At 43.4% G+C, this 26,327-nt stretch overlaps 2 protein-coding genes across 4 annotated transcripts; both read left to right on the forward strand.

Moving 5' to 3' along the window:
* Positions 1-868: 868 nt before the first annotated feature.
* klhl15 (kelch-like family member 15) lies at positions 869-10,189 on the forward strand. 2 transcript variants are annotated; one of them, XM_084940032.1, is made up of 10 exons: positions 1,097-1,117; positions 2,153-2,240; positions 3,611-3,719; positions 4,057-4,195; positions 4,302-4,490; positions 4,580-4,804; positions 6,005-6,166; positions 6,255-6,464; positions 6,678-6,868; positions 6,956-10,189. In XM_084940032.1, the coding sequence occupies exons 3-10, from the start codon at positions 3,700-3,702 to the stop codon at positions 7,713-7,715; spliced, it is 1,896 nt and encodes a 631-aa protein (XP_084796158.1). In that variant the 5' UTR covers positions 1,097-1,117; positions 2,153-2,240; positions 3,611-3,699; the 3' UTR covers positions 7,716-10,189. The 2 variants fall into 2 exon arrangements, with proteins under 2 accessions (XP_084796157.1, XP_084796158.1); XM_084940031.1 differs by lacking the exon at positions 3,611-3,719 and having other exon boundaries at positions 869-1,117.
* A 140-nt stretch (positions 10,190-10,329) lies between these two features.
* Positions 10,330-22,596, forward strand: apoob (apolipoprotein O, b). Of its 2 annotated transcripts, none has more exons than XM_084940184.1 (9): positions 10,330-11,113; positions 13,688-13,798; positions 13,977-14,102; positions 15,116-15,148; positions 15,701-15,755; positions 15,881-15,976; positions 17,103-17,194; positions 21,703-21,792; positions 21,874-22,596. In XM_084940184.1, the coding sequence occupies exons 1-9, from the start codon at positions 10,961-10,963 to the stop codon at positions 21,916-21,918; spliced, it is 801 nt and encodes a 266-aa protein (XP_084796310.1). In that variant the 5' UTR covers positions 10,330-10,960; the 3' UTR covers positions 21,919-22,596. The 2 variants fall into 2 exon arrangements, with proteins under 2 accessions (XP_084796310.1, XP_084796309.1); XM_084940183.1 differs by lacking the exon at positions 10,330-11,113 and adding an exon at positions 13,244-13,345.
* Positions 22,597-26,327: the final 3,731 nt, after the last annotated feature.

The following is a 26,327-nucleotide window of genomic DNA, read 5'->3' on the forward strand; positions in this document are numbered from 1 at the left end:
TCTGTCCTCTCTCTCCGTCCTCCTCACTCAACTAGAAAATAACAAAAATATATTCTTATAAAAAATTATTATAAGACACGCCTGTTTCTATTTGCTCTCTCTCTCTGGTGTCTTCATTCCTGCTCTCCATTTTAGTCAAAGTGTGTTTTAAATCTGCATCACTGATTTGTGTCATTAAATTAGATCTGCTTTTTCATCCCCAACAACAAAGTCTTATTTAAGCGATCAAATATTAGTACTGTTAATATAGTTATTGTAGGGACGCTCTGAACTCGCCTACGGCCCAGATTCGGTGCACATGTATGTACAGATTCCTGTGTGATAGATAAAACGCTGTGATTAAAGCCATTCAAAGAGTGGATTCCCCACTCTGCGTGAATGGTACTCATGGTCATTGATCAACGGTCATCACAATTTGCATGTTAACGATGACGAAACTGACACCAAGTTACAGTCCTTATGCAGATGCACTGTTTAGAAGATCAGGAAACCCCGCAGTCCGCTTAGTCCGAAGAAGTCACGCTGATGAGTGAAAACACGACGTCCAGATGAACAAAGTGAACTTTCTGGGAATTCTTTTCCTGGGTGATTGAGGACTGACCATTTGTACATTTATGTGAGTGCATTATTCATGTGAAAGTGTGTAGCGTAGTTATTTTCAATAACTTTGGGGCTGTTTAGCATCTCTTTAAAAACAAAATCATTTTAAGTGTTTTTGTGCTTTTTTTCTCTTCGTGCGTGGTTTGAGTAAGTTAGCCATCATCGCAAACCGGCTATGTTTAGGGATTTTTTTCTTTCTCGTTGGAGTGATTCCTCTTGGTAAATACACGATCTTTGATGCAGCGCCGCACTACGCCCTTCAGTTCCGCCCAAAAGGGAAATGACGCCGGTGCAGAAAATGGCGTCCGCAGAGCCTGTGGTCCGCTGTGGCTTTTTACCCGTTTAATTTAGCTCCGTGTGGGGGGTCTGTGCGATTGGCAGATGGACGCTGATGCCAACATGGCAGTGCAACGCTGCCACCCGCTTTCTTGATCTCGGAATCGAACTCGCAACTTGATGTCCGACGGAGCCAGAGCTGGCTGGTCGAAGAGGGGTTGCGGAGATTCGCACCGCCGAGGTGAGACGGCTGGATTCAGGCTAAGCTAAAGCGGCTCCGCCGGTCTAAGCAGCTGTCGGAGCCCCTGTAGCTCCAACTCGGAGTCGTGACAGCGAGTTTAGCCAAACACGGAGCGAAATATCCGCTCAGTTTGCGACGGTTTCCTCCTTTATCTTCCACAAATGTACGCCGCCATGTTCCGTCAGTACAGCCGAGTGTGGGGACCGTTATCCGCCAGCGTTAGCCTTTGTTTTGGAGCTCCAGTCGCGGCTCGGAGCAAGCTGTCCCCCCGCTGCTGTTTGAAGAAGTAAACACGGAAACCGAGGGCAGTTTAAACCGCGTGTTGGTGCAGATTTAACACGTTGGCGGGAGACTTATTTTGGTGACAAGTGTGCGGATGTTTTCTTTTTCACCTGGAGGCAGACCCAGGTGAGGTCAGCCGGGTGAGAGAGATGAAAACGAGGCTAGACCGATTCAGCGAGCTGCTTTCTGTTGCCTACATCCCGTTTTCACTGAAAGCAGTGCTGACAGGACTAATCAGCTATAGTACCAAACAAGCTTAAACAAAGCCTCAACTTTCGTTAACAATTTAGCCTTAACACACATTTCCAGCTCCGCTAGAGTAGCTTAGCATGATCCTCATTTCTCAGAGGCGGAAGACATTTGGCATATTCACAAAAGCATTGATATAATAAAAAATCTCAATCTTCATAATTAAAACATCTCAAACTGGGACACGCACGCACACGTGAGACCTGACTTGGAGAGCAGGTTGAGAAGAAACACCTCTCACGTAAACTAATGTATCTGTTCAGTACTTGTCACTTTAACGTTGGATTTTCCTTTAAGTTGTCACAGGTGAAACTCTTACCAAAGAGCCAGTAAATTAAATATTCATGTAAACTGCAGAGGATGTGTGTTTTACAGCACTTCTGTGCATGAGAGCTGTGATTTACAAGCCCCTGAACGCACCGTGGACTGTTTGATGGGTATATGTCTTCCTCTTCATCTAAGCCTTCTTTGTCTCTGAGAGCATCTTTTTCTGTCTCCCGTCAGAACCAGGCAAGCACAAACACAGGAAATGCGAGCGGCCCCTTAGCGCTCAGCCGTCGAAGCCTGTGATTGTTCGCCCGGGCTCCAAAAGGTACGTCAAACACGCAGAACTCCACCATAAATATACATTTTTATCTCCACTCTGCCCTCCTCCAGACCATCTGCCTCATTTCGACCGCTGAGTTTTAGGATGTGATGGGGGAAGGGCGAGGGGTCAAAGGTTAAAGTCTTGGATCCTTAAATTTAGCTATGATACCAGTGATTTTTAATGCTTTAGAAATAATAGAAGTTATTCTATCAGATTTATTTCCACTTCTTCATGTACAGATGATGAAAAATCAACAATACTTGTAGGTAACTGAAATACCGAACTTAAATCGCTAGTAATAGTGATTCGATGGGTTATTTCCCACGTTTCTTTCCCATACACGCTGTTATTCCTGTCACCCATAGCTTCCATCTCACGCCTACAAAAGTAACCTTCAGTTTTCTTTGTCCTTCCCATATTTTGAATCTCTTCCACGTCTCATTTTCATTTGTTTCTTAAGTATTGGTGTTTAATTAGATTTTTATTTTGGTTGTTAAATTCCAGTTTATTACAGTCTGGGTGGTTTTAAATTCAGGGGTTATTTTGGTTTCATCTCTTGAAAACAATAACTTTATATCTGACACCAGAGTCTGAGCTTTTACCATCTGTGTCTTCAAATAGGGGGAAAGAACACAATCTCATATTTAGACTAAAGTTGGACCCAAAAAGCTACATCAGGGTATCGTTTGATTTCGCCGCGCGTCAGCAGCAGGAGAGCTGACGTAGCACAGAAGCTAAAAGCAGCATCAGTTTGGAGGGATTTCTCTTCTCCTGTTCTGTCTGTGAGGAGGTCGCATGTAGTGAAACTGAGAGCAGAGGAAGTAGAAACAGGCACGGTGTTCATCACTAGTCTACTAGACCTTTAAAAGGTGATGCTCTTGCTAGTCGGCCAGTAAGCGAATTATTAATGTAGCGACCGTTAGCTGTGGTTCTAAAGAGTTTATGACGCCACCAGCTGGAGGTGCTGGTCTCGTACCGTGATTGTTGTCATGAAGTTATCAGAGTCTGACGGCAAAATCTTGAAGGATAATCAGCAGGTAACCAACAGAATCCTAAATACAACTGATTTCCATGCCAGCCTGTTCCTGAGGTGGATAACCTCCAAGATTTCCCCCCAAAAAACAAAATGCAGGCTGTAATAAACTGGAATCATCTTTTAATCCCACCATCATTTTACCTCCATTCAACTTTTATTTATATTTTTTTGTATCATGATGAGTAAACACACTGAGTTGATCATGTATATGAACACTAAACTGCTGAAATGAGTGTGGAGACTAAAAGTATGCGGATGATTTATGATTGTAAATCACATGTTTCTGGTGGAAGTTTGCAGGAGTTCACGCTTTAATTGTGTTGGCTTTGTCGTCCAGGTGATTGACGCTCAGAAAAGGGACTTTGTTAGCATCTGCTGGACACAAGGGGCACTGTCCTCTGATTGGCTCGGACAACCCCCTCTGACATGCCCGTGGCCAATCAGAGGTGAGTGTGCTGCGTGTGTGTTTACGTTCTCGGCGAGCACGTGTGAGTTTCTGTGTGTTTGTGTTGTGCGTGTGAGCGTGCCTCGTGTGAAGGGTTTTCTCTCTTCTCCGTCAGCTGGTGTGTTGCAGTTGGTGCGCGGCGGCTGAAGTGCAAAGCTTTTTAACATCCCTTTAAACGACCTTCCAGCTCCTCGCTTACTGTTTTTCAGCACCTTTGTGTCCTTGGAGAGACGTCTCTTCTCTGTGTGTTCAGTTGATTTTCGTGTGGTTGTTATTTCCTCACGGTTCATCCCTTTCTCCTCGTTCACGCTTCTCTTCTGGCTCGCTCGCGCCTTCAGGTGTGTTATGTCGGGGGCGGATGTGGAGGTGTACCTGTCTCAGGTGCACGATGGGAGCGTGTCGTCGGGCTTCAGGGCGCTGTACGAGGAGCGTCTGCTGCTGGACGTCACGCTATTGATCGAGGAGCACCACTTCCAGGTACGCAACTACAGCACATGTCACACAATGGTCCATTTAAAGGATGACTCTAGGTTTGGCCTTTCTCCTCCTTTGACCCCGTTTGGTTTGCTCCTCCCACTTGCAGGCCCACAAGGCGCTGCTGGCCACCCAGAGCGACTACTTCCGGGTCATGTTCACGGCAGACATGAGGGAGCGGGACCAGGACAAGATCCACATGAAGGGGCTGACGGCTGCTGGGTTCGGCCACATTCTCCGCTTCATGTACTACGGCTCGCTGGAGCTCAGCATGCCCACGGTGCAGGAGATCCTGCAGGTAACACACACGCAGTTCAACGGAGCTCCTTGTGAGCCTCAAAATTCAATCCGCAGTCGCTTTAAGAACGCGTCTTCCTCTCCCCGCAGGCGGCCATGTACGTCCAGCTGACGGAGGCGGTGGAGTTCTGCTGCTCCTTCCTGCTGGCTAAGATCTGCCTTGAGAACTGCGCCGAGGTCATGCGTCTCCTGGAGGACTTCAGCGTGGGCGTCGAGGGCGTCCAGGAGCAGCTCGACAACTTCCTGCTCGAAAACTTTGTCCCACTCATGAGCCGACCCGACTTCCTGTCCTACCTCAGCCTCGAGAGACTGCAGGTTTGATTAAACGAGCACAGATTTTAACTATAAATACAAAACGTGCTTATATGTCGCGCTTGTCTTTGTTATGAAGTCTGAGGAATAGTTATTAAAGCGACAGTTTAGAGTCAGTTTGACAAAGAAAGACGTTTCTAAACTGATAAAATGATCGACTGTAATCTTTATTTATATAAAGATTCTGGAACTAAACTAAACTGTTTTACTTCTTTCTGATTTAAAAAACTCATCTGAAAATGTGTGTTTACTCTTCTTAATTTGCACTCCTGTGCAGGCATCCTCACACCTTTAATAGGAGTGTGTTTTATTGACAGTCCTGGGCTGTGTCTGACTCCCGGTGCATGTTTTAAAGAAAAATGCAAATACATTGTGAGGTACAAATAGCCCAGACTGCAAGAGAAATGTTTCCCGGGGGGTTCAGGAAAAAGCGATGAGCAAATTAAAGGCACATTTGTTGTTCTCAGTACTCATAAAATGTATTTTATGCAGCAGCTGTTGGTAAATATCAACGAGAGAGTTTAGCTGTTTCATGGTGGATAAATCTCACCCTTAAAGTCAAACTAATCCAAAGTAAAGCCTCCACGGTCCTGTTTAAGTCTTTTTTTAAACCTTCTCGTTCCTGTTATGTGTTAATTCGTGCAGATGTCAGTAAAGTCATGTAGCCAGCTTTAATAAGGAGGTGGAAACATAACCTGAATTCATTCTTTTGAAGTGTTAGTTAATCTGAAACAAAGCAGCAAACACAGAGTGTGCAGCTGTGATCACAGCCTCTCTGTGAGCTGACGGTGCAGAGACGTATGTGGAGAATAAGAAGTTCTCCCTGAGAGGCAGAGAAGGTGTAAGAAAGAGACGGGAGAGGAAGATTATTACTTTGAGATGTAGCAGCTGCTCAGTGACATTTGATAGAATAGAAATTTAAAGCTTACGTGTAATCTTAGGTTTAGACCTGCAGAGACTCAGGCACATGCACAGGTCACTGATGGGATGGATTTTCTGTTTTGGGAGTAATATTTTGTTGAAAATGCTCCAGAGATGCCTTCATGTTTTCTGCTGTATTGCATTTTCTTATCTGCACTGTTTTCTCTAGTTGCTGTGGATTGATGTCTTGTGGTCTCTGTAGTGTTTGTGGAAGTTTGCAGGGCTTAAATTTGGGGGGAAATATTTAAAAGTGACAACAAACCTCCTGTTTGTCTGATCCAGGCGTACTTGAACAGCGACGCTCTGAGTCGCTTCCCAGAAATCGAGCTGTACGAAGCAGTGCAGGCGTGGCTGCGGCACGACCGGCGGCGCTGGAGGCACACGGACACCATCGTGCAGTCCATCCGCTTCTGTCTCATGACCCCGGCCAACATCTTTGAGAAGGTGAGCGCTGCTTTCTAACCGATGCAGGTCACCGTAGCAACGTTAAGCCTACAGCCAGCCCCATAATTCACAGCTTTCCTCCACTCAGGTGAAGACGTCAGAGTTCTACCGTTACTCCAGGCAGCTGCGGCAGGAGGTCGATCAGGCTCTCAGCTACTTTCATGATGTCAACCAGCAGCCTCTGGTGGAGACGCGCTCCAACCGCATCCGCTCCGTCCGCCCGCAGACGGCCGTGTTCAGGGGAATGATTGGCCACAGCATGGTCAACAGCAAGATCCTCCTGCTGCAGCGTCCAAAGGTAGCCGCTCGTTTACGTACATGGAAATTCGCTACATGCTTGTACCTTTTGTGTGCTTCCTGTCTGACACGTCTATCTTGCCTCCCTTTCTGAGCGCTCCTTGTCCCATCGGCTGTTGGGGAGAATATCTCCGAGTTGCCTCGCTGAGCCTGTAATCCTCCTTTAAAGTTCAGGGATGGAGTGTTTGGATCTAACTGGTTAACTGTGTCTCAGGTGTGGTGGGAGCTGGAGGGACCTCAGGTGCCGCTGCGACCCGACTGCCTGGCCATCGTCAACAACTTCGCCTTCCTGCTGGGCGGAGAGGAGCTGGGGCCCGACGGTGAATTTCACGCCTCCTCTAAAGTGTATCGCTACGACCCTCGACAGAACTCGTGGCTACGCATGGCGGACATGTCTGTGCCCAGGTGAGAGAAGCCCGAGGTCATGGCTGCATAGTGAAGAGCTGATTTCCTCGCCGACCTTCTTCTGAGTTGTTTGTTTGTCGTTCGCAGGTCAGAGTTCGCCGTGGGCGTCATTGGAAAGTTTATTTATGCCGTGGCGGGCCGCACGCGAGACGAGACCTTCTACTCCACGGAGCGATACGACATCACAGAGGACCGCTGGGAGTTCGTGGACCCGTACCCCGTCAACAAGTACGGCCACGAGGGAACCGTCCTGAACGGGAAACTGTACATCACGGGCGGCATCACCTCCTCCTCCACCTCCAAACAGGTGTGCGTGTTCGATCCGGGCCGGGAAGCAGGAGGTGGGGGCGGAGGGGGAAGCGCGGGCGGGTCGGACTCACACAGGACACGCGCTGGCCGCGGCCCGCTGCTGCCCGGCACCCACGCCAGCTGCTGGGAGAACAAATCTAAAATGAACTACGCCCGCTGCTTCCACAAGATGATCTCTCACAACGGGAAGCTGTACGTGTTCGGAGGCGTGTGCGTGATCCTGCGGGCGTCCTTCGAGTCGCAGGGCTGCCCGTCCACGGAGGTGTACAACCCAGAGACTGACGAGTGGACCATCCTCGCCTCCATGCCCATCGGGCGCAGCGGTCACGGGGTGGCGGTGCTGGACAGGCAGATCATGGTGCTGGGCGGTCTGTGTTACAACGGCCATTACAGTGACTCCATCCTCACATTCGACCCAGAGGAAAACAAGTGGAAGGAGGACGAGTATCCCAGGATGCCTTGCAAACTGGACGGTCTGCAGGTGTGCAGTCTGCACTTCCCAGAGTACGTGCTAGAGCACGTGAGACGCTGCAGCTGAGGTCTGCTCCACCGCACGCCTCCTTTTATAGAAACGCACCGTCACAGACTGAAGTTTCCTGCTGAGGGGTGGGGGGGCGGGATCGGGTGTTTACAGGTGGGAGACTACAGGCTTTTAAACTGGAGACCAGCACTTACCTTAAGGTGAGGAAAATGGCTGGGGCCATAGCGTTGCTCTTCCTAAACGAAGGAAGCAGCAGTCAAAGCGTGGCGCGTGAGACGCCACCCGTGAACATTTTTAGCTTTCTCAGAAAATACAGGAAAACGTAATCGTTTGGAGGAAAGAAAAAGGGTTTCATTCTGCCGGTTTATGTTCGGACTATGGTCAGCTTCCTGTTCTACTTCTCACCTTCTGTATTTAGGCGCTCCGGTCAGGCTTACCGCAGAAACGCACTGGAAGCGCCCGATTCTGATGCACCAGTCGAACAAACCTGCACCACAAATCCTACTTGAATTAGGTTCATTTCTTTTGAAGCCATCTGTTAGTGAGTGATTATATCAAACACTGGAAAATGCCCTATAAATATATAACAACAAACATACAGTCGGGTATAGAAACAAGATGTAACACTGTATACACTGTAGTGTAGTCATTTTAGAGCCTCTCCAAATATACAACTGTAGACGCTTTAACCTGCTAACAGCTATCAGCTGTTATAAATTCGCTTCCAGTGCGTTCCAGCTTTCAGTCCTAATTCAGCTCTTTGCTCCCAGATATCATCAAACTACGCTCATGTTCATCCAGCACAGCATCACTGTCCTCCTCTTCCTTCCTCTGTCTCACAGTTTGAGAGTAAATGTATCCTGACAGTGATGATGATGATGATGGACTCACACAGCTTTACTCGCTCTCATCTACATTCCCTGCACTTTATTGGTTGTTATTGTGTGTAAATGCACAATTTTTCCCTCCCAGCGGCTGAATGTGCTGTAATGCTGGAGACGCGTGTCTGAAATTAACTTTATGGCTGACAAGTCAAGACTGACTAAAAGAGTTGAAACATTTGAGAAACAATGGACCTCATGCAAGAACATTTTAATGCATTATGCTGATGATAAAGGACCAGAAACGATTATAAAACCATTAACCAGAGTGACGTTGTCAGAAGTACTGTTAGCTGTATGAAAAATGAGTTTTGAGGCTGAATATCAAACTCTAAAGTAGTTTCTTGTTAAGCATAAAAATTGACATAATTGTACCCACTCAACATTTAAAATGAAGACAGTGCACCCTGTCTTTGAACAATATTCCATTTTAACCTCTTTGAGAAACAATAGCTTGTTTATTACCCTTACAGCCAAGTTTCTGCCACTTAGCAAATAAATACATTTGAATATATGACTTAAGGGTCACATGAAATTTCTTAATGCTGTTGAGATCTGCTAAGCTTACTGGTATAACTACAATCCGGTTTAGCTAAGGCTAGCTCTGAAAATATTAGCTGGTGTATCAGCACCTAGCATTATATCCTACTGAGTTAAGTAGTACATTTAACTGTTGTTTTGTAATGCATATTACAGTTGCATCATTGGTGATTTTAAAGACACTTTAAAGTACAACTTGCATGAAAATACCAAAAATAAGAGAATATCTATTCAGATTTATGCAAACTAGCATTAGCCACAGTTTGACTGACTTTTATCTCTTTCTGTTCTAAACTGGTTTAGCTGCAGTCAAATGATCTTTAAACTCATTAAAATGAATGGTAATTTCCAGATGACAAATAGGACAATATTTATACCTATCTCTATTCAGGCTTTAAGGTTAGCTGCTATTACAACAGCAGCTAGCTTTTTACTGTTTAAGCCCCCATAACCTTAGCAGTGCTAACTACCTAGTTAACCATCTATGGAACCTACTAAAAGCTGCTTAGTTAACTGGTGTTCGCAGGAGTTTAGCTCCTTTAACTTTATTATGAACTTATTAAAATGGTCTCTGTAACATATCAAACTGAACAACCAAAATGTTAGTCTTATAATTTACAGACAGCAACACAGGGTTTTAACTTTAGCTAAGATTAGCCTTGGCTATCTGAAGATGGCCATCTGCCTTTGGCTGTCTAATTGGTTTTCTTTCCAAAGCTGTAAATGTATTTATCACTTACAGTGGGGGGAAAAAAGTAGTTTAAGAAAGATGAACCATAAAAATAAGTCCAAAAGTAAATTTTCTGTTTTACAGCATTGCCAAACGAATTGGTGTTAGCTTGAGACATGGTTTGTTTCAATTGTGTCATTTCTATGGAAGGTTGTTTCTACAACTTGAAGGGAGAAAATCCTATAAAAATCGATATAAATCTGTATTTTTGGTCATCCCAAAACTTACTGAATATTTATTACTTAAATCTTCAAGTTTGGTATCACAAAATTTTTGACTTGCTTAAAGGTAACTTAAAAATGTCTAATTTGGACATTTAGACAAAATTTCAAGATACCGAAGTGAAATTTTGTTGCAAGTTGAAATTTTTACTTTGTTCAATTCGGCAGTTTGTTTTTTGGTTTTTTTCAGGGGTGTAAATAAGCTTCCATAGATTGCACATCTCACAATGAGGAATAATGAAATACAGAAGTAGTAAAATATATTGTTATATTTAAATATTTATAATTAATAAAAAAAGATCTTTATGCGAAAGTAGCTGTGGCTAACTCAGACTCTAACTGTAGCTTTGTAGTTACTATGCTTTTGTTTATAATCTATTCCATGAAATTGAGGTAGCAATGACCACAAAGGGAAAAATAGATGGCAGCCATGATGGCTACCCTTATCAGGAGTTTAGCTAAATCTTAACAGTAAGACTTAGCTTTAGCATTAGTAAGGTGACCCATGGCTTTTTCAGCAGCTAGCTTTCTCCTGAGTTTAGCAATCTGGTTTGCTGCAAAAATACACTTTTTCTAGCCGTTTGTTGTAAATGTAAATTTAAAAAGCTATTTTCTTAACAAAGGACACACTTATATTGCACATTTTTGTATATACAATGAAAAAGATCAAATCAAAACCATGACAGCTGATCATATATGTATTTAATGTCTTGATTTACTCTTCGCACCCCAAAGATTCTTTCAAATCTGCTTCTATTCGTATTAGAGGTTCTTGCTTCAGGTTCATTGTTTCTTTGGTTGGTTTACACACTTCATATTTTATCTCTACAGACAAGATCTGTGTTTCAATGTAAGCTGCAAACACTGGAGGTCAGTATAACCAAAGCATTAAGCTGTGAAAGAATCAAACAGTTACCAGCCAGTGTTTAAATGACTTGCACCAGTGGTGTGTTCATTTCAGACATTAAAGTTTCGCCTTCCCCAGCTGATGCAAACTCCGTCTTTGTAGCTTGCACGTCTCAGCAGTGGGACGCCTCAATCCTGCAGCCCAGTAAGCCGTGCTCGATGACCAGCTCCGTGCTTGTATTGTTTTTATTTTTGTCTTTTGTTTTCATGAGCCAACTGTGAAAAAGGGCTAGAGCACACACTGATGCAGTTTTGTCTGTTAGCTGTATATTTAAGTTATTTATTTTCTACAGGTATTGCTTTTCACTGAGCTATGCAGTAACAGTTGTAGGATTATTTATTATGACGAGACTTCATCATAAGTCGTGTTGTTTTCAGGTCGTACCTCATCGTCTGTCCTTATTTCATACTCGGGCCGTCTGTCTTCTCTGCATGTGGCTCATCGACGGATGCTTTGAGAGGTTTTTCTTTCAGTCTTAAGGCGTACTTTAAGTATTGCAGCACCTTTGCATTTCTCAGAGTGTCATACTTCGCATTCCTCTTCTTGTAGCAGCGTCAGGCTGTCCACAAATCTCTCGAGTCCTGAGCTGCAGCTTTAACAGTGTCTCTGCAAAGCCACTTTGGTTTCTTTGGTGGGGACATAATCCCCAAATGGTTGAAAATCTTCCCCCACCTACACGCCTCTGCAGCAGGTGAGAGGCATGTCCCTGCAGTAGATAATTTACGTCGCATTTCATCTCTTTGTTGACATTTCAAAAGCTTGAGTCAGCAGATTTAGGACATTTTTGCTGCAGAGGTTAATGTTTTTTTTTTTTTTTTTTTAATCAGCTAAACGTTGCAGCCATATCTCTGTACCAACAAGTCATTTAACAACTGATTTGGACACTTTAACCCAGTCAAACTCCTATAAAAATTGAAGTTGAAGACCAAACAATAACACAAAATAAACTTTTTTGCTTTTAAGTTCTGTAAACAGTTCAGTGCTTCAGATCTGTTTTAAAACTCTTGTGCTCTCTTTACTTTAGCTCAGCGCTTCTCAAACTGTGGGGCAGGCCCCACTGATGGGCCACAGAGACACCGCATGAAGGGCAAGGATGATGAGAAGCAAAATAGGAAGTGATTCTAAGCTGAATAAAATATTTTTTGTAAGCAAATAAAACGGCGTAGATTGATTGAAATTCAAATTGGGTCCCTTTCTACTGTTAGTGATTTTAAGGACCTCCTAAATTTAAGTGCATGGTTCTGCTGTCTTAACTGAGGCAGGAAAATGAATCTCTTCATTAACTGCTCCTCCCTTCACATCTCCTCCGTGTCCCTATACTCTGCAGCTGATACCTTAAACGTCATGTGCCACTGCAGTCCGATCGCTGCTCTTCCTCTTCTTCCTCCTTCTCTCATGTCGCCATTTGAAGAAGAAACTTGTAACCAATAAAGTACTACTGTCCCAATTCGAGGCACATCCAGTCATAGCGCAGCATCCTTTAGTCCACCAGTCTGTCAGTAGGAAAACAGAGTAGAGGATTAAAAAAAGGCATACCTTGCTACAACGACTGTATCTGAAAAAGAAAGTAAAATCAGATTAACATATCTTATAATCTGAGTAGAAACTCTTTGGAAATGATTTGTAACTTCTTTCCAGAAATAAATGTTCATATTGGTCAACTTTCACCTGCGTTTGTGCTTTTCTGACTCTGTTTACTTTGTCTACATGACATTTCCCCCATTACAGATTAATGAAGCCAGTTGAAGAATGAAAATGAATTAAAACCTGCATGCAGGTTTATTATAATTATTATAAAAAATCCATACAATATGCAAATATCAGCTGATATTTGTATGTACACAATTATGACTGAAGTTGTTTATTTACTTTACAATGTTACAGCTGAGACTGACAGAAAAAAATGGATGTAAATAAATGTGATTATTAAAATATATCAGTCACAACATAAAATTAGGAAGTAACTGGAGAAGTGGGCGTCCCAGAAGCTCAACCTGTATCAGTCCTTGAGATAAGTTTAGTATTTTACCCCCACTTGTTATTTATCTTGAAGACGTTCTATATTTTTAGTTCAACACATAAGGACAGAAAGCAAGAGACTTGGGTGGAGTGAGCTTATCGAGTGCTGGCACCTGCTGAGATGCGTGTTTCCCTGATTCCCCCACCCATTAGTATTTTATTTTGTTTAGTTTTTTACATTATTACTTTTAAATTTTGTTATTTTGGTTTTACTTAGTTTTATTTTATTCGATTTTATTGTACCTATATTAATTAAAATATTTTTAATATGTTTATGTCGATCGTAGGCTCCTGGAGCATTACGCATGCGCCTCTTTCCTTGCCACTCCTCTGGCTTGCCGTAGAAAAGCGAAAGTCATCCAATAAGGAGCATGTCATATGCTAGATTGGTGAGTTTTATTCATTGTGTTCATCGTTTGTCACATGTAAAGTCATCCCGTTTTAAGTAGTGTCTCTATGTTGTCGAAACTTGAGGTTTTAAAAACAAAACGACAATGAAAAGTCAGTTAAACGATGCTAGGCTAATTGAAAGCTAACCTTAGCATTGTGTTAGCTCCTCCGTATAACAAACAGCCATTAATCATGAGGAGACACCGAAACTCCTTTTTGTGTTCGTGTTTTAGTGTATTATATCTGAATTCGTGTTAAATACGTGTAACTGACACCCCAGAGTCATCCATCGTATCACTGCGTGTCTAACCGGTGTGTTTACTATGCTTGTTTGCCGCCAGGTGTCGCTATGTGCCGCGGCTCCGGGGCTGGCGGCCCTGCTGAGCGGCTCGGTGCTGGCTGCAGGTGAGGGGAAGAAGAAGAGCAGCCAGCCGCCTCTGAGCATCGAGGAGGTGGGTCCAGACAGAGCCTTTCTAAAGACTTTGTTTTACTTTGTCTGTGACTTTGTTTACATCATGTTTATGACGTAGTGCACACAGCCACAGAGGTCAGGATCAGTCAGAGCTGACCCTGGAGGGACAGCTTCTACATCGCAGAGCTTCAGAAGGTCACACTCTGTATTTGTTTCAGCTGCCGTCTCTGTACACCAGCCCTGAAGCAGCGGTGGCCCAGTACGTAGAGCCAGAGGCCGGGCCGGTGGAGCAGAGGGTGGCCTCACTGAGGAAATGGGCAGAACCATACACGAGCCAGTGTCAGGTTTGTTTACCTAACCTCAGGTGGAAAACTCAAGAAAAACAGAAAATTAGTCATGGACATCTGTCCAAAGCAAGCAGCACTTTATATATTAAATTATATTTGACCTATGAGTACAGATTTTATATACTTTCAGACTGTGGCAGATCAGTTCTTATAGATTTTTGTGCTGCTGATGTATTTCTGGAAGAGAAGCTGTCATGCGGCCTAAGCTGTTGTGCTCCTGTTGTTCTTGACAGTCTCCACGAGCCTGTGGCTTTCTTTCTAATAAAGGACATTGTGGGATTCTTTTTTCTTCCTCTCTGCCACTGTTGCAGAAACATTCCCACTGAATCCAAACAGCTCGTGTTGCCTCAGAGGAGGCGGCATTTCTGTTTCTGTGAGGTTTGTGGCCTTGAGGTGAAGACATGCAACAAAGACATGACGACCAGTAACTGGTTGCTTCCAGAGAGACGCCTGGGAACTTGTCTTTGAAATTTCTTTGCTTTTTGTTCTCCTTTCGTTTATCTCCTTCTTTCTTTTTCTTGGTTTTCTTTCTGTTTTTTCTCTCCCGTCCTCTTGTTGTTCTTTTTTCTTTCTACCGCCGTGCTTCCTCACCTTTAAGCCTTCCAACCATCCTCCTTTCTTTCTGTCCTGCTGTTCTTCCTTTCCTACTGACATCCATCCTTCCTTCCAGTCATCATTCCTTCCTTCCTTCTTTCTTACGAGCTGTGCTTCCTGGCTTCCTTACTTCTGTCCTTCCATTCCTTCTTTCGTTCCTCACATCCATGATCCTGCTATCTTTCACCCATCATTCCTTCCATCAGTCCTTATATCCATCCTTTCTTCTATCCTTCCATCCATCCTTCATTAACCTTGTCTCTCCTTCCATTATTCTTCATGTGACACAGGAAATAATCAAACCTGCCATCAGACAGAAGCAGTTTGTCTCTGTTCTGTAGTTGTTGGTAAATAGTAAAACGCTCCATTAACAAGTGAAATTCAGCATCTTTATGTGTGTCTCTTGTTTTTTGCAGGAAACTGGCCGAGCTGCTTTGGAGAAAGTGGAGGTGAGTAAATGCTAAAACTTGTAAAAATATTTTTCTCGTTATATTTCATTGTTTCATTAGTTTCTGAGCTGAAATATTCACAGCATGCACAGTAAGTATATCGAAAACTATCCTGAAACACATTTGGCCCTTATGAGAGATAAAAATATACCCGAAACCAGCCTGAGGCGGCTTTGGGCCTCGTGTTTAGGATTGTATCTTTTTCTTGGATCCTTGTAACTTCTTACAATCTGACAAATACCAGACATTATGACACAAAGACCAATGCTGAAAAAAATGAGACAAACATGATAAAAGAATCTAATTTTAAAAGGAAACATGGATATAAAGGTCAGAACAGTATGTCGTGAAGAACTCTGGGCCGAGGTACGTCGGCTCTGTAGGTGAATGTGTGTAAGTGAGGAAAAAACAGTGAATAATCCAAAAAACCTGACAGAAATATTGATACTGAAAGTGAATTGAATTAAAGAGTTAAATAGCTGTTAAAAACAAAACTATCAAACTCTTGTGTGTCTTTTCTTTTTGGTCCTCCTGATGATTTTTGGACCTCAGCAGGTGTACCAGAGGGTGGAGCCCGTCATCGGCACATCAGTAACAACAGTCACAGGTGAGGAAATGCTCGTCACTTTAATCAGCTGTTTAACGAAGGCGTGTGTGGCAGCCTGTTTGTGTTTGAACATTACATTTAAAATCTCCCTAAAAACCTTTGAGCGCCGTCTCTCTGTCCTTCAGATGTGTACCAGTTCCTCAGTGACCCTCCTCCTGACCTCTACTCCAGTGTGGCGGTGGTGGGTTTCTCCGGCTTCCTGGGACTTTATTTGGCCAAAGGTAACGTGGGAACATCGGCTCTTTCTCACTGATGAATCGCGTCAGAGGGACTGAAAATGAGTGTTACAGTTTAGGTTTTTACAAATGTGTCTAAAGCGACCTTGACAAAGTGCTGTCTCTTCACATTTTTCTCCATGTCTTGCTGCTGATACATTTGGAGCCCTCCCGGGATAATCTCCGTCAGCCCTCAGAGAGGAGGCTTGGAAACGTGTTAATCTAAAGCTGTTAGATCGTGTCTTATGTGGCTGCTCACAAACTTATAAATGTTATTAAAGTGGATCTCCTCTGCTCGTGTCCAGCTCCATATTTTTATCCGTGGACTCTGCTGGAGAACAAAATAATCCTCGTTCATGTAGGCGTGCTTTTCCACACTTAAATGTTTCGTTCGTTTAAATCAAACTCCTTTCCGTTTTCCCCCTTGGTGTTGTTCATTTGTGTAGATGTAAGCACGGTGGTCTCACTCAGGTGAGGACCAAAACAGCCAAACAGACCCTCTGCAGGAGGATGTGGTCTCGGTCCGGTTTTATGGTGTGAATGTGATCAAACCCAACTATCGGGTGTATGTTGCAGGTTTGAGCTAAACAGCTTCCTGTAGCCAGACTGCAGGGCTTCCAGCACAGAAGCAAAAGTCCTGCACACTGCAAACTGAAAACCCTAAATCAGTGTTATGATGGTCAATATACGTTTAATGTTGTGTTATACACAAGTAATACAGCTCATTCATAAAGTCCCAGACACAAAGCATCATTTTGTGTCTCTTTGATCTTATTTTTAATTTACAAAAAAGGTTTTGGGTCACGGTTAGTTAATGTTTACCTCCTGCAGCCGTAATCTCATAGTTACATAAAGAAGATCAGCATTATAAAGTCATGCCTGTAAACCTTTTCCTCTTTGAACATCTATACTGTATTTTTATGTGTTTACACACACACACACACACACACACACACACACACACACACACACACACACACACACACACAGTCATGCATTTACTCTGTAAACGCTGGATTAGTAGCTGCTCTGTCTTTGAAGTGAGATATTCAGTGACCCAGTAAAAAGTGTGTACAGGTAACGAGGAACAGAACAAAAGGTGACTGACTCTCTCTCCCCCTCCCCCTCCCAGGCTCCAGGCTGAAGCGGCTGGTGTTCCCAGTTGGCCTCATGGCCCTGAGCGCCTCCATGTTTTACCCTCAGCAGGCTGCAACCGTGTTGAAGGTGTGTGTTTATGTGCTAACACACAGCAGAACAGTATCTGAGTGTGACTGTTTGTGACAAAAACATAGACTGTATCTAAAAGATGGTCATAAACACCCTGATTGGCTTCTTGTAGCCTTAACTCTGACGTCTTATCCTCGTCCATGATGCTTTTTCGGAGCCAGACATGTCGGCACTTATTAGGAAGCTGCAGATGGATCACACAGATGCATGTGGCTGCTAATTAGAGCTGATAGGGGAGGCTTGTTGCTCCTGGATCACTCAGAGTCCCTCGCCTGGTCTTTTCCGGTTGATTTAAGTCTCTGACTGTCCTCGTATCCAGAGGCTAACATCTGCCCACGCCACGTACTGTTAAAACATGATAAATATGATGAAATTAGTTCTGTCTGCTAACTTACGGAGCTGCTTGGTGAATATAAAAAACTGTTTCACACTGAGGAACAACTGTTGCTGCGTTTACTTTGTTTGAATCAGTGTGAACGCTTCACCTGATGCAGATAAAAACATTCAAACTCAGGTTTAGTTTTCTTTAATATTTCCCACAGCGCTGACATGCAGTCAGGAAACAGCTGCCAGCACCTCTGCTTGTTTCAGTTATTTTAATTTTTAGCCACAAATAAATTTTGCCTGGAATTTGTTCCACCGAGGAAATTAACCTCCTGACTTTCTAAACTTTATCAGCCCAGCTCTGACGGACGAATCCCAGATTAAATCTTTCCAGGGATCATTCGTAAACACGTTGTGTGTTTGATCTGTGACTCGTTTCCCGTTCGGAAAGGGTTGTGTTTCCGTGCAGGAAGCCCGGGCTGTGAATTGTGTTTCTAATTTCCACTTGGGTGGTTTTAATCACTTTGTTTCCTTCACACGAACGGACAGAGCGATACAGAGGCACACCCGGGCAGATGCACACAGCTGTAACATATGCAGAAGTGAAACAGAGGCACGGTGAGGATGTGAAAACATCTGATCTCATGACTTAAAAGAAGTGTGTCAGAGTCCACTCAGGAGATATCTGTAATGTTTCCAGTGACGTTCAGATTCATGAAAACCTGATGCTGAGCTTTAAAATCAGAAATGAAAACAGGAAACCAGGACTGAGGGACGCATCCAATGAATTTAATTTTGTTTCCAGTAATAAGGATGACATCGCTCTTTAGCCTTGTTTATGTCACCACATTGATGTTGCGCTCGCCGTCTGTGATGTCACCCTTGACACTACAGCCATGTCACTTTTTATGCTGGCCAGTCTGCTGCTTCCTCCTCGGCGATACAGGTCGTGTCGCCAGGCAGAAAAAGTCTCCGTGTCAGCGCTTGTATCAGATCAGAAGAAGTTTAAACAGGAAGCAAAGCGACCACAAAGTTGTCTCCAGAAAGTCACGTCCTTATTTCAAGCTGCTGCAGCGTCTCGCTGATTAAAATACAAACAAGAGGAGCACGACCAATCAAAACCACCGACCCGGATATTTTTATTTTCCCTCCACAGTGGTTTATACGTCACACAGCAAGTGAACGATCCCTGGTTCGATCCTGGAAGGAGATGCAGATCCCTTTGGGGCTGCGTTAGGAAGTAAAAACTCTTTTTGTCGCACGTACATGCTTCAGATCAACAAACAAAAGGCAGTTTTTAAATGATGATTTAATTTATTAAGGAAAAAACATCCTAAAGATCTCAAAAAGCAACACATCATGTCACGATCTAAAGAAACGGCTAAGAAACAAAGTCACTGACAGCCATCAGTCCAGTTACAAAGACATTTCTCAGGCTTTGAGATTCCAGTAAACCACTGGGAGAGCTATCATACCTTCCCAGTAGTGGCCAGTCTGCCTGACTCCATGAGGTCACAATAGAACCCAGAACAACATCCAAAGAACTGCAGGCCTCACTTAAGGTCAGAGTTCATGATTCAACGATAAGAAAGACACTGGGGGGGAAATGGCATCTATGGGAGAGATTCAAGACAAGAAGCACTGCTGACCAAACAGAACGGCTCACAAACGTCTAAAATATAGTTTTAAAAAAAAGAAACGTCTGAATGACCCCCAACAAAAATATTCTGTGGACTGACAAAGCTGAAGCTTTTTGTCCTGTAGCGTTCGGTGAAGAGAACATCACCATAACAGTCAAACACAGTGGTAGTGTGATGGGTCGGGCCTGCTTTGCCGCTGCAGGTCCTGGACGACTTGCTGTAATTGATGAAACCGTGAATTCTGATCTCTACCAGAAAGTCCTGAAGGAGAATGTCCGACCAGCAGTTCCAACCCTGAAGCTCAGAAGCTCTTTGGTTCTGCAGCAGGACGGTGAGCAAGTCCACCTCACAATTTCTCAAAAAAACAAAGTCAAGTTTATATAGTATATTTAAAACAACACATGTTGTACAATTAAGATAATCAAAAGAAATAAAAACATAAGGAGACACGATAAAAGTTAAGAAAAAGAATCATAAAATTAGAAGATTTGAGTAAGAAGTAAGATAAATAAAAGTAGTACAAACTCCTTCTGATTTAAAAGCCATGGAGTAAAAGTGGGCTTTCAGACAGGTTTTGAAAGTGTCCAATGATGTGAACGGACAGTCACAGCAAAGGCCCGGTGTCCTCTGTGCTTTAATCTGGACCTTGGACAGCTAAGAGCATCTGATCCACAGACCTCAGTGATCTTGCAAAAGATCAGAAAGGTATGAGTGTGCAAACCCATGCAACGCCTTAAAAACACATAATAAAATCTTAAAATGAATTCTAAAGCTAACTGGCAGCCAGTGCAAGGATGCCAGTATGGGAGATATGTGGTCTCGGTTGCAGCGTGACCAGCTGCAGTCGACTGACTGATGACACCAGAGTAAAAACTATTACAAAAGATGGCATGGATAGCTCTCTCAAAGTCTCTCAAACAGAGAACGGCTTCACTTTAGTAAGTAGTCAAAGATGAAAGAAACTGGACTTGATGACAGCATTAATCTGTTTATCAAACGTTAGAGTCAAAAATCAAATGAAAGGTTTGGACTGGCTTTGGAGTCCAGACTGAAATCCAACTGAGATCATTGGTGTGACATTAAACAGGCTGTTTATGCTCAAACATCCTCCAATGTGGTTGAATTTACACAATTCTGCAGAGAAGAGTGGACCAAGTTTGTTCACATCACTGTGGTCGTCCACAGTGATGTGAACAAACTCACTGTCAGTTATCACAGAGGCTGACTGCAGTTCTTGCAGCTGAAGGTGGGACAGCCGGTTATTAGTCTAAGGAGCTTGGAAAGAAAAGCGTCTGGACTTGTTTAAGTTGCTTGAAGACGTTTCACTTCTCATCCGAGAAGCTTCAGACGCTTTTCTTTCCAGGCTCCTTAGACTACGATGACCTGGATGACTGACAACCTTCACAGACATACGACCGGTTATCAGGGCCGCGTAGGATTGGATGACTTTTTTCCCTTAATAAATAAAATTATCATTTAAAAACTGCCTTTTGTATTAACTCAGCTTTTCTTATCTGACTAATATTAAAATTCATTTGCTGATCTGAATGTGCATGTGTGACAAATATATATTTTTTAAATCAGGAAGTGGGCAAATACTTTGTGTCGTCATGGTTCTTTCTGTGCACGAAGTCTTTTATTGCTTTTTAAAAAGTCTGGTTTTATTTTGATTTCAGTTAAAAATAATGTTTCCCTCTAGCTTTGGTTTAAGTTCACTGTAATAACCTTGGTGTAGCCTCTGAATCAGATGTGAAGTCTTCTCTCCTTCCTGAGTTGCAGTGCCTGTAACATTTGTTAAATATTAATCAGCTCTAAGGACGACACGATGAGCTCAGTTTCGCTGCTAATGGCAGAGACACCGGAGCACAAGTGTGAACGCACTCAGCACAGAACTGTGAATCACGCTCAGCTCGACACCAGAAGCTTAAATTGAAATCCCCACTTTTTATCATTTATTTGAAATTTACTTATAATTCAAGGAAATGCTCTTTTTCTGAGTTCAGTGATGATGATGGGGGCACCATCATAGCTGGCGTGGCTGAGCAGGTGACGCGTACATCAGAGGCTCGAGTCCCGGACCATTTCCTGTGTGGGCCTGCCCACTCTGCTGTCCAGTAAAGGCTGAAGCCTGGAAATAAATCATTGATAAATTAATGAATCATTCGTATTACAATTAAATTTGATATTCTTGTTATCGATCGTGGCTCAAGAGTTGGCAGTTTGTCTTGTAATCGGAAGGTTGCCGGTTCGAGCCCCGGCGTGGACAGTCTCGGTCGCTGTGTCCTTGGGCGAGACGCTTCAGAGGGCCCGGTGGCACCAGTGTCCTCGCCTCGCCTCTGTCAGTGCTCCCAGGGCGGCTGTGGCTACAACGTAGCTGCCATCACCAGTGTGTGACTGAATGTAGTGTAAAGCGCTGTACAAAAACAGGCCATTTACCATTTATAATTCTAACAAAATTCAGCAGCGACCAAACGTCAGCTTCAGAGATCATTTTCTATCTGTGCGTCTGCGTTTAGCTGACGTGTTTCGTGTTTCCTGCAGGTGAGTCGAGACTCGGCGTACACCCGGTCTCAGCAGGGCCGCGCCGCTCTGGAGACTCTGTGGAAAAATCCACCGTTTGGCAAAAAGGAGGTGAGTCTGCGGCGGATGCTTTTCATGTGTTCGGTTTGCTGTTTTGATCACCTGACGTTTTTTTTGTGTGTGTTTGTGAAGCCTGAGAAGAAAGAGCAAACGAAGGGCAGCAACACGAGCAGCTGAAGACGGCGAGCCACTAACACCTGTGTACCTCCCAGAGCTGACGGTCGTTACATGTGAGCTTCACTTTGAATCTTTCCAAAACACCTCCGCCTCTTCCCAGAAGCAGTTTGGCTCATTGCACTGGACACCTCCTCCTCTTCCTCCTCTGTAAACATTCCTTCTTTCTCCTTCGATGACTTCAGCTCCTCCGGTTTAACAGAACAGGTCACAGTGACCTTTTAAAACACTTCCTCGTACTTTAACGTCCCATTCTGCTACAGAGACCCACTAAACTCTGCCAACAACAACATTCAGATCAGTCCGATCAGTCGTTAAGACACATTTTTATTCATATCTGTCAGGATTTTCTTCTTCTTTTCTCCTATTTTGAAGTAAACTGAATATTTTGACTGTTTGAAGAGCTGGGATTGACTTCTTTCTTTAGTTTTTACTATTTATGTCAGTGAACTTAGACGGCATATATCCCAGAGCTTTGCCTCTGTCCTCTGGAGGAGGATGTAAACGAATGAAGTCGCCCCCGATGTAGTATTCAGGTCACACTGTGATTCTTATAATCCCGATTTAATGCAGTGTTAATGTGTGCACCCATCTTCAGGTATTAATGAACTGCATAATATCCATGTCTAACATTGTACTGTATATATTATGTGTAATTAAATCCAGCATTTAACACTAAAACTGCATTTATTTTTCTCTTTTGATAGTTGCTCATAAAAAATACATATTTAAATTATTATTATTATGTGATTACATCCTTAAATCTCACCTGTATGTTGTAGTAAAGAAAAATATATCTCACTGTTTTCACAAAGACAACACAAAGTGCTGAACGGTGCAGTTCCTCTAACGTCCACTAGAGGCTGGGCCTAAAGGTTAGTCACCTCTCATGGATTCCCATGCACATCTGTACCACACCTGTACATTTAATTGCTTTATAGAAACTGTCCAGAGGTGATTTTATTTTAATAAGTTATCCGTTTGGCTGCTGGTGAGCCTTAAAGTGAACAGCTGTCACTTACAGCTCCACGTAAATTAGCGGCTTCGCCTCCACCGACCTGAGCGACAGAAGCACAACAGAAAAACCAAGAGGACGACCTGGACGTTTTCCCGCGTTGTTCTTTCTCACACCGTTGGTGCTGGGAGGTTAAAGACCAGCTAATGCCCACAGTGACCGTATGGGATGTTTGAGTTCTCACTCTAAAATTAAACTCTGGAGGAAACTATTACTGGACGAGTTTCCTGTTTCCCGGCCGTCTGTTTCTGATCCTTTGATGTTTGAGAGTTCAGGCTGCAGACTCTGGACTCATCAGCATGTTTAGCAGGGATGCTGAACAATCAAAGGCCTCGGATCAAAGTTTACATTTCTGTCTAAAATCAGCTCTGTGTTTCCTTTTGGGGCCCTGCTGCTCTGGGCGGGTCCATAAAATGTGACAAATATAAAACTGAAGCAGTTCCATATTTATTCATACAGAAAATAATCATTTTGGGCCTGATGGTGGGGCTTTAATTGCTTTCAATTGCAGTTCTTTTTATGCAAAAGCTTTAAACAAATTAATATTTCCCTCAAAATTTGACTTGTAATACATCAAATCAATCCTGTATTTTTGAGTGGATTCTAGTTATTGCAGTTACATAAAACCAGCAACACAAACCCTCAAAAACAAACAGGTCGGGTTTATTTCAAAACGATTACTGACCAGAGTGCTGCGCGAGTTCTTGAGAAATATGTTTTTCTGTTTTATGAGAAAAGCAAACATCAGCTTCGACTTTCTGTGAAGTGTGAAGCTGCAGACTCTCACAGAGCCAATAAAAGCGGGTTTTATTGGTACGCTAACTTTGGTATTTATAACTAAGGCATGCAAAATTTAACCTCAGTACTTTTTATATTTTTGAAATTACAGGTCATGAAAATACACGATGCTTTTAGCATTTTTAAGTCCCGTAACTACAGGCGTTTCTACATGAAATTTTCGGGGCTAAAAATTTGCAGCCAAATTAGCTTCAGGTCACAGGTGTCGAACTCCAGGCCTCGAGGGCCGGTGTCCTGGAGGTTTTAGATGTGTCCTTGATCCAACACAGCTCGTTTAAATGGCTAAATGAGCTCTTCGAACATGTCTTGAAGTTCTCCAGAGGCCTGCTAATGAACTAATCATTTGATTCAGGTGTGTTGACCCAGGGTGAGATCTAAAACCTCCAGGACACCGACCCTCGAGGCCTGGAGTTCGACACCCCTGGGTTAAAGCATACGAAAGATTCCAGCCCTGATTCCTTCTGTGTCTCATTACTTTTCTATTACTGTTGTATTTTAACACTCATGATTGCCGCTCACGGCTCAGATTCACAGTTTAGATACTTTAAATCGATCAAAGCTCCTTTTTCCAGATTTGGTTGCGTTTTTCACCCAATTTCTCCTTGAAAACGAAAGTTTTGGACATTGATGCCTGTAAAGAAACTGAAACTGACAGACTGTAAAACATTTGTCTGTCATGCAGAGGCTCACACCCTGCAAGAAAACAGGAAAACCTCAAGTAGAAGTACCTCAGTGTCGAAAACAGTACTGCAACTGATAAGAGGCTTTGTTACTGATGAGATTAAAGGACACTGAGCTGTGCAGCCAGTAATGACAGTGAGAAACACGCCCGTGATCCAGTACAGCAGAGGTCCCCAATCCCAGTCCACGAGGGCCGGTGTCCCTGCAGGTTTTAGATGTGTCCTTGATCCATCACAGCTGATTTAAATGGATAAATTACCTTCTCAACATGTCTTGAAGTTCTCCAGAGGCTGATAATGAACTGATCATGTGATTCAGGTGTGTTGACCCAGGGTGAGATCTAAAACCTGCAGGACACCGGCTCTCGTGGACTGGGATTGGGGACCCTGCAGTACAGCTTACATGTTGCATGATGTGTTCAGTTGTTTACGCACATCTGAATAAGAATTAAGGAAGAAGAAGAGAAAAAGCACAAACAGCAGCACATCCGCTTCCTGTTTGTCTGCGGCCTGCTGGGTTTTTATTTCAGCTCATGCTTGTTAGAAATCAGATGATTTGGCTTCTTGAAAGTGCCGTGTTGTTTTTTCTGACAAAGGAAGAGGAAACCTGCATGAACCCAGAGCTACGTCACGTGTTCAGATGGATTAAAGGAAGCCAGAGACAAATAAAAAGAAAGCAGATGTCAGTTAAAGTGCAAAGACTCTGAAAACGTGTGTTTTAGTCTCATTAGCTTCGAGTGAGGATGTGTTTGAGAGGTTTTCTAACTTGGCCCTCTCCACCTGTAACCCTCGTGTTTAGTATACGTGTGTTTTTAAATGCTGAATTAGCTTTTTCATATTGTTTCAGAGTAAAGAGAGCACAAACTTGTGTGTCAGTGTGTTACTTTAGAGTCAGGGTTTGTGATTGATTCACTTCAGTAGCTATTTAGATGTGTCAAGAGACAAAAGCAGACAAGGTCAAAGAGTGATGACCTGTCGGCTCAGGTCACAACGATCCCTCGTCCTCACACGTCCTGTTTTAATTTGGTACGGACTTTTGTTTTCCTCGTTCTGCCTTGCCCTTATTAGTTTCAATTAGCCCTGTGTTTGTACTCGTCGCTTCGTATCAGCTTTCAGATCTGTTTTACCTCAGCTCTCACTTCCTCGCGCTTCACTGTCTATGATATTTATACAACTTCTTTGTGTTTCATTTCAGGACTTCTGAAACCCTTCAGAGGATCTATTTCCCCGGTGGAATCGTAGCAACAGACCATAAATCCACAGTTTCCAGCTGATAGTCACAGAGGACCTGTTCTGGTTCCCTTATTTCCTGTACAGTTATGCACAGTTCAAGTGCATAACTGTACACATAATGAAGTCGGGGTTTGTACTTATCTAATGTAACCGCATAGTTCTTGTTGCTTAAACTTAACAAATTAGTTTTTATGACAAGTAGTTCACAGCATCACTGCTATGATAACACTAATTATATTTATTATGAGAAACTGGAGGGCAAACGTTGGTCTGTGGTGTTTAGGAACTGTGTGCAGAAGAAGGTCAGTAGAGTAGCGGTGCAACAGACACTGCACTGTTGGATGGAGTCAGCGTTTATGTGCAGGGTGTAATTGAATGATTTGGGCTTTAAATCCCACACAGCAGCACATAAAGTGTAATTACACACAGCTGCATGGTTTCAATCCGCCCAGCACGCCCGGTGATGAGGGAGCGCCTTTCTCTCCTCAAACCAGGCGGCTGGAAGTGAAGCTGGAAAAATCAAGAGACTCTGAGATGGAAAAAGAAGTCAAAACTATTCAGGGGGAAGTTAGAAAATGTGTGGGAGGTTTTTCCTCTCCTTTTATGCTCCTTACACTCTGCTTCCCAAACAAACCTCCCTTTAAAGGTCCAGAGTCTGAGACTTTGAGGAAACCGGCCCTCGGAGT

The sequence above is a fragment of the Perissodus microlepis genome, chromosome 9 (genome assembly GCF_051167445.1).
Source record: "Perissodus microlepis isolate ML-2025 ecotype Zambia chromosome 9, ASM5116744v1, whole genome shotgun sequence".
Classification (NCBI taxonomy): domain Eukaryota; kingdom Metazoa; phylum Chordata; class Actinopteri; order Cichliformes; family Cichlidae; genus Perissodus; species Perissodus microlepis.

Bases quoted from the DNA above. Each gene is read 5' to 3' on its own strand.
- klhl15 (XM_084940031.1), top strand. From the start codon at position 1,057: ATGTCCGACGGAGCCAGAGCTGGCTGGTCGAAGAGGGGTTGCGGAGAT. The intron at 2,241-4,056 runs GTACGTCAAACA...TCGCGCCTTCAG, and splicing joins GTTCGCCCGGGCTCCAAAAG to GTGTGTTATGTCGGGGGCGG. The intron at 4,805-6,004 runs GTTTGATTAAAC...TGTCTGATCCAG, and splicing joins TCAGCCTCGAGAGACTGCAG to GCGTACTTGAACAGCGACGC.
- apoob (XM_084940184.1), top strand. From the start codon at position 10,961: ATGACTTGCACCAGTGGTGTGTTCATTTCAGACATTAAAGTTTCGCCT. The intron at 15,149-15,700 runs GTGAGTAAATGC...TTTGGACCTCAG, and splicing joins CTGCTTTGGAGAAAGTGGAG to CAGGTGTACCAGAGGGTGGA. The intron at 17,195-21,702 runs GTGTGTGTTTAT...TGTTTCCTGCAG, and splicing joins AGGCTGCAACCGTGTTGAAG to GTGAGTCGAGACTCGGCGTA.